General features: G+C 34.4%; 1 protein-coding gene across 2 annotated transcripts in view; it reads left to right on the forward strand.

Moving 5' to 3' along the window:
- The window catches only part of LOC106463009 (tyrosine kinase receptor Cad96Ca-like), a 31,068-nt gene that overhangs the window by 3,298 nt on the left and 20,210 nt on the right, over window positions 1–7,560 (forward strand). The window contains exons 2-4 of one of the 2 annotated variants that reach the window (XM_022390413.1): window positions 2,555–2,887; window positions 5,438–5,571; window positions 6,105–6,236. In XM_022390413.1, the coding sequence (XP_022246121.1) occupies window positions 2,555–2,887; window positions 5,438–5,571; window positions 6,105–6,236 (599 nt within the window). Of the gene's footprint in view, window positions 1–2,554; window positions 2,888–5,437; window positions 5,572–6,104; window positions 6,237–7,560 lie in introns of those variants that run through there. The other variant, XM_013922976.2, reaches the window with a different exon arrangement.

Genomic DNA, 7,560 nt, shown 5'->3' on the forward strand with positions numbered 1-7,560 from the left:
TATATATATATATATATATATATATATATATATTACAGTTTACAATGAAAAAAAGCGTCCTATGATGTTTACAGTAAATAACGGTTCATACATCTTTGTAAAGACTAATAAAAGATCTTATCAAAGCTTTCACCAACAATAATGTATGTTTTGGTAAAAAAATTCATCAATTGAACATTGGCAATTTTTTACTAACTAGTATTGTGGTGTTAAATTTTTAAGTTAAACTTGTGTAAACGTAATTTCAATCTGAGAAGGGGACAAAACAACGTAATGTTCGTCCACAAATGATTTGTTATTTTGAACCTAAATCAATAAATCCTACCTTCTGCGACACGATCAGATCAGAGATCCTAAGGTTCAGCTATAGCCATTTCAAATTTTCGTTTGCTGACCAGTTAATCGCCTCTGTTGCCTATAGGTTGCTCTTGACCGAATAACTATATTTACTGTTTCGGTTATAGCGCCACCACAGCTGTAAGTGCGGAGAGTGTTCAGCGGCAACTCATGACAAGTAGGACCATTTGATAGGGTACCTAGGTCCATTCCTAGTACATCCACTGGATGCCAAACCACATGACGGGGACCCTACCAGTTTGAATCACAAAGTAACGTTTTGGGTTAGCATTCGTACAAATTATGTGTATACATTTATGGGTAACAACACCCTTGATATAATTGTTTCTATGAAAGCTTTGGCTGGAAGGACCACATTCGTTACACGTTTTCGATGTCTTGTTCAGCGCCGTGACAAGAAATCTCGGGTGCAAGAAGATCTTGGAGACCTTATTGTAACAAGAAACCACTACTCTACTGCTTCTCGAATTTTTTTTTGGTTCCAGGAGTAAGGTTCAGTGATCTCCTGAGCCAGCGGTCAAGGTTAAATTCGCTCCTTTCACACCCTATTGCTTAGGCTCTGCTCCTTCCTCCTTTTCCTAATTCCACAAATCTGCTTTGAATTTTCTCCTGAATCCAAAAAGTTCTCTGGGGTTGTTATCAACGGTTGTGTAAACTGTATTTTTGTACTTTTCAATGATCACTTATGGTGTCACTGTTCTTGATTACCCCTCGCGGTAAGGTAAGTTTATGGATTTACAATGCTAAAATCCGGGGTTCGTTTCCCCACGGTTGACAGAACGCAGATAGCCAATTGTCTTGCTTTGCCTGGGGAAAACAACAGCAACAATGGGAAGTTAAAATCGTCATGTTTGCTCTTTTTATTTTTATTCAGAAATGTGCAACTCAATAATATTTTGTGCGACACGTAACTAATTTTATTATTTTTTTTTTATCAAAAGAGACACATCAATACCGTAGGACTTGTAATTCTATAATGGTTTATTTACATAAATGCTTTCTTTTACGCAATTCAGTTTTCTCGTTTCGTCTATATGAACGGTTTTGTCATTATTAGGTATTTCAGTTGGGTATCACCTGTCCAGAGATGTAACATCCGTAAATTGATTCATTCTTAGGGATCATATTGCTTTAATTCTTTTATGGCGAGTAAGGAATTTTGAAGGGAAAAAAAATGTCCAGTAAAATATCTTTAAAAAGCATTGTCTTCGCCGCTATGTACATTTTGTTGTATTTCGAAAAAACTGTACGTTCTGATGAATGAGGTAAGCTAAGAGTCGATTGTATTAAATTATTTATAAATTTGATATTCGTCTTTTTTTTTATCTAATCAAAGATAAAATATTTCAACTAACATTACAAGAGTTTAAAAACAAAAAATACAAGATACCTACCTTACACACAAAAGAAAAAACGTAGAGACTGCGAAAATTCAACTGCTTAAAATCTCGACCATTATTTGATAAAATAAGTCTATGTTTCTGGACTCTGGTTAGAACTAGCAAACCGTTGGACCGATTGTCATCAGTCCTGGTACTTACCCTTAGGTTCCCTAGGGGAGTGACATAGGGGGTCGGCGTTGAATGTGTAAAACAAATAGTTTATACAGAGTTCGCGATGTTATACGAAATATACTACCATTGAGGTTTAACAACGTTCACAGTGTTAAGCTACTTGTTTTTTTGTGAACCAACACTAATACTAGTACTGTATGTATTTGGCCAAGCAGAGCGCAAAATGGTAGGTGTTCGAGCAGGGCTCTACCAATGAAAACAAACAAATTTGATCCAGAATTCGAAGAGTATACAACAAAACGAGATTAAATGTGCTATTAAATATTTATTTTCAAAGTGTATATTACAAAAATGTACACGCGTTACTGAACAGTTTATACAGCCTTTGCGTAATACACTATTAAAACAAAATGAGAGTCCTTGACCCAACTTAGAGCCACGTGATGCTATGGTCCTTGGTCTCAGGTGGCGATTGCTTACGATGTTCCTATGGGGTGGAAAATGCTCTGTCTCGGCGAGAAAAAGTTTGAACTTAAGTTTTAAGTGTACGTCATAATATTTAAGTACAAATGTTTTGAGTGTATAATCCTGACATATTAAGAACGATTGATATGAACTGCTCTCTGAAATAATACATAGTACAAAAGATTGATGATAACTGTTTAATTTTCTTTATACTCCAGTTGAACACACAAGCCTGTCCAATGATGCCAAAAACGAGAGCCAGATTCAATCCACGTTTACACTAGAGATTACTACTGTAACCACAGAAGTTGAGGATCTGTTTCACTCTACTACTGGTAAATCGCCTTTTGTAGACAAAGTTCATACACAAGATAACGCCGAACCGTCAACCTTTTCTACTGATAAGCTTGACCTTGGCCACGCCTACAATGACAGGGAACCGCCTTTTTCTAAATCGCCACCTAGCGAAGAACGAGTTAAATATATATACGTGACCTTCAATGGAGATAAAACTTTGTCGTCAGTTGAAAACCTACGTAAAGTTTCTGTGGGTGAGTGTGATTAGGTCTTCTAAATTATTAAAACTAAGTAGCATTATATATATAATTATTTCACGTGTTGAGTATACTCAATTAGACCACATACAATACTCTTTTTTTCTGTTATGATTACAGATGTTTAAATACAAATTTATTCAATTTAATATATATATATATATATATACACAAAATTGGTTCGTTGAGAATCTCATCACAATTCATTGTTGCTCAGGAAACACAACTAGGTTGACTATATAATACACGGCTTCTAGTGCTTATACTTATAATACTCGTTGTTTGATCGGTTTAAAGCCCTTTAAAATTTTTATATAGCGCCATCTACAGTGTGTTTTCATCGTTCTGGCCTGCAGTTCGAAACGACGACTAAGTATACCTCTACAACAAATCATTTGAGTTCTTTTGTAAAAGAACCACTAGAAATACGTAAGCCATTAGAAACAGTTATTATTCTGGATTCACCTTTGAGTATTGTTCACGTGATTTGCAATATCTCCATATTTATAAATAAACACATAACAACTCGGGAATGAATAGTTATTTTTTAAAGTATCGTTCTCCTACATAAGGATATAATAATATATTGCTAAATATATTTACCTGAGATCGACCTTGAGAGATACTCGAACCACATATAGTGGAATATTACAGTCTTTGGACGATAAGGAATAATGAAATGGTTGTTTAATTTTGTAATAGAAAATAGCATATTATATTAACTAAACCTTGTTATTAATAGAGTCGGCCATGAAGTAATTTTAGTTGTTATTCAATAAAGAATTTTATTTTTTCAAAAGATTTGTTGGTTGGAAACGAAGAACTTTTATTACAAATGAAAAATTTACAACTGACATTGTTATTTCAAACTGAACGGCGCCTTATGCGACGAATGGGTTAAAGGGCCAGGTCGGATATTCCCAAGGTTTAGGTACAACCATCCCTAATTTTGAACTAATGATAAAAAGAAGGCAGACAGTTAGCAGCACCCAGCGTTACAATGGTTTTGTCCAGCTGTGATCTGAATAATCAGATTCACTGTCACTGTTATAATGCACCCACGGCCAAAAGTGTGAAGTTTGTTGAGTGGAATTTCGGCAAAAACATCGGACCTACGGAACCGCAGCCTGGCTCATTAACTAGGCCACGCTTGGCCCAGTTTTCTTACTGGTTAGTAGTTATCAGAATACACAAATACGTACTACATTTGAACAAAATTTTCTAAACATAGAAAGGCATTAAAGAAACGCCACACTATTTTCAGAATAGGTTAAAGTAAGATACTTTGAATTTTTAGCTACAGTAATATCCAGTTGCTACGCTGAAGTCGTATTCCAGAAGAACAATGGAATTGTTACGTCTCCGTTTGTTAATTAACTTTCCGTAACTTCCGTAAAGTTGCGACAAAACTTTAGCGACACAAGTCCTTTCTAATAAAACTAGTTTATTCTTTCCGAATATAACTTTACCGATACACTCAACTTCAACAATCGCGCTAAAACAAACGCTATAACAACGAACGTGCACAATAATACTCTCTGACTGCAGATCAATTACTCACTGTCTACACACACATTACATTATTCCGCCACGTTGTGAGCGTCTTATTTATATACCAGGAAAACATATATCTAGTAAATGCTAGGGCATTCACGAAGGAACAAGATACTTCTAGAAAATAGGTGGCGTGCCAATAGTCACGTGATCTCGCTGACGCAACAGAATGTTCTAAGCACCAACATTGTATCCTTTGCTATAGTAAGTTTCACCAGGTCATCATGTTAATCCTGTTGGGCTCCGTGTGCAACATTATAATAAAGACCATACGCGCAAATGGGATTATATGATGGCCACCATAAAAACAATTGTCTGGGATGACATTTATAGAGTGTTCCCTACTTATTCTATATCTTGGGTTTTAGTCTCCTATAATTCCAGTGTAACGTTCACTCATTTTAAAAGTTTTAAAATTCAAGCCATTTTAATGCAAGGACGAGATAATGTAATCAGTACAATTCCGTTGAATAGTAACTTAAAAAACAACAACAATAGTTCAATAATATTTTTATGAAAAGTTCATCACATTATACTTTGACTGGATGCAGCCAGTGCTTGAAACAAGGAACATAAACAACACTCGTGGGTGGCACAGGCACCAATTATAAGTGGCACCGTTTTTATAAGTTCATTCCTTATCTATTATAAATAACCAAGTTACATTTGTCTGGTATAACAGATTAGTATTATTCGTCACGTGTTGCAATCTTCTAGATAAAACGTGTTTTGATATTTAAGGATTACTTTAACGTTGTCATAATGCTAGTAGACATACTGTGTATTATACGAAACATAAAAATTCAATATGAATACTAAAGCTTCTTAAGATGTTAATAGGTTATAACACATAGTCAGTGTTTTACGTTTTAACATAAGGAAGGTCAGTTAACTTCTCCACGGATACACAACACAGTCTGTCTTCGTAGAATAGTTAACTGACTTTCTTCACGCTAAAACATTTTTTTTTATTGTAATATTGGCGGCTTTTAGACAATACCACGGAGACTAATCAAGAAGAAGAAGTTGGACGAACACAAGTGTATATCATCGGGATTGTCGGTATTATTCCTGCTGCTGGGGCCCTCTTGTGGTGCTTCAAGCGAACTTTTCCCTGGTTATGTAAGGTGAATATTTGCGTGTGAACAACATGTCGACTGTTTCTGGTAGTAATCTAACGAGCAAAACACTTATTATTATGCTTAATATCTTAATTATTTTTTAAAGTTTTAAATAAAAAACTATGCATATATAATTATGTAAAAAATACATAGAATTTCTACGCACTTTAAAGATTAATTTTTTCAATATTCTTTCCCATAGTAATTTAAACAGGATCAGATTATATTTTGAAGGATTAAGGTTATCTACGTATTTGGACTTTTTGCACAATATTATATTGTATGTTATGTGTTCAGAAATAATAATAAAAACATTCTAAATTTTCATATAAAGAAAAGAGAGAAAAATTAAATTCTCGTATGTCCAACATTTATTTTAGGAATTACGGGCGTTGAACCAGAACAATTCTAGCCTTTTTGGAAAACTATCTTAATAAACGACTCGAAAACCAAATCCTAATTTTATAGTTTCCTATTCATTTGGAAATATAAAATGTTCGCTAATCATATAATAAGGGTAATTTTGTATGCGCTGTTAGAAAAAACACAAGCAATCTGAAGACTCTCCATCGGATAATCCCAAACTTCAGGCATCAACCTTCAAAAGAAGAGGAGGAGAAAGAGTGACTTCATCTGACCAGAACAACCCTGATGGAACAACGACAATAGAGGTATTGATTTGCACTTTGAAAATGCCATTTTCTATGTAGGCTATGTAGGCAACATCTTCTAAATGTAAAGTGCAAAAAATGTCTAGAATCGGGCTTGATTAGTGGATATACGTATATTTATATTAGATTCATTCACGCACGTGATGTAAAAAAAAAACATGTTTATATAGTTATAGCTCATCTGCTTATGGTATATAATGTTTCTACATAGTCTACATCAAGATTTTTTGGCATGAAATAGTCGCATGCAATGACTTCTGTTGACACTTTGTAATTGGAAGTCGAAGCCGTATTGCTACTGTCAGGTTTTGTAGGCCGGATTCTTTACAGTAGGTGTTCGTGATTTGTTGGCGATAAATTTCAACATTAAAGAAATAACAACATAGTCCACATGTTTTAAAATAATATATTAAAACAAGTCAAACGTATATACAAATGTTCGTTACACTGTTGGTTATCATATTTGCATCCAGAGCTTTTTCGTCAAAATCCATACAGGCTGAATAATTACCTGAGGTTTACACAAGCCGAAGAAAGACTGAGTGCTTTAGCTTTAATACATTATCATTTTGACACTGCTATCAACATTTAAAACTATGTAAGTTATTTATGGAAAAGCACCCCAGAAGAATGGAGCATGCTAACAGGTTATTTCAGTGGTGCATACATGTACGTGTATGATAGCCAGTAATTCAAATAAGTAGTATACGTGTTGTGCAGAGTTGTTTAAATTAGTAATATAATTTAACAGTTAATAACTACTCTGTATGTAGATAGTACAGTACTTTACTATGATAAAATACACATATTTATGCTAATTTGAGTTTAACTCTCCATGCAGTGTTACAACAGAGTAATGATTTGTTGATTTATCATTGGACGTTTGTGGATTTTATGTGAACAACCATGCAATTGTTTAAGCTATATTTCATGCAACTTTGCTTCCAGACTTAATTTCATGCAAATTTGCTTCCAGACTTAATTTCACAACACCTATTTTTTACAAATTTTCTGGGAGAGAAGGGGCATACCCTCAGACCCCCGTATTATTAGCATGCTAATTGTGCTTCGTACAATATGTGTTGGCTTTTGATCTCACAAATTAGACCCCCCCCCCCCTTCAAACTTTCTGCTTACGGACCTGTAATTTTATTTCAATAATAAGACCTCAAAAATCTGCAGTGATCTCAGTTGGAGGAAAACGAAAATTATTCTTACAGGGTTTGGAAATAGTACAAGTAAAGAAAAACTTTTCAAAAACGGAAGTAAATGGAGGAATGGCTAATATCAATCCTTCAAAAACAATGCAAACAAGATAGTAAGG

Source organism: Limulus polyphemus, unplaced genomic scaffold, assembly GCF_000517525.1.
Source record: "Limulus polyphemus unplaced genomic scaffold, Limulus_polyphemus-2.1.2 Scaffold1301, whole genome shotgun sequence".
Lineage (NCBI taxonomy): Eukaryota > Metazoa > Arthropoda > Merostomata > Xiphosura > Limulidae > Limulus > Limulus polyphemus.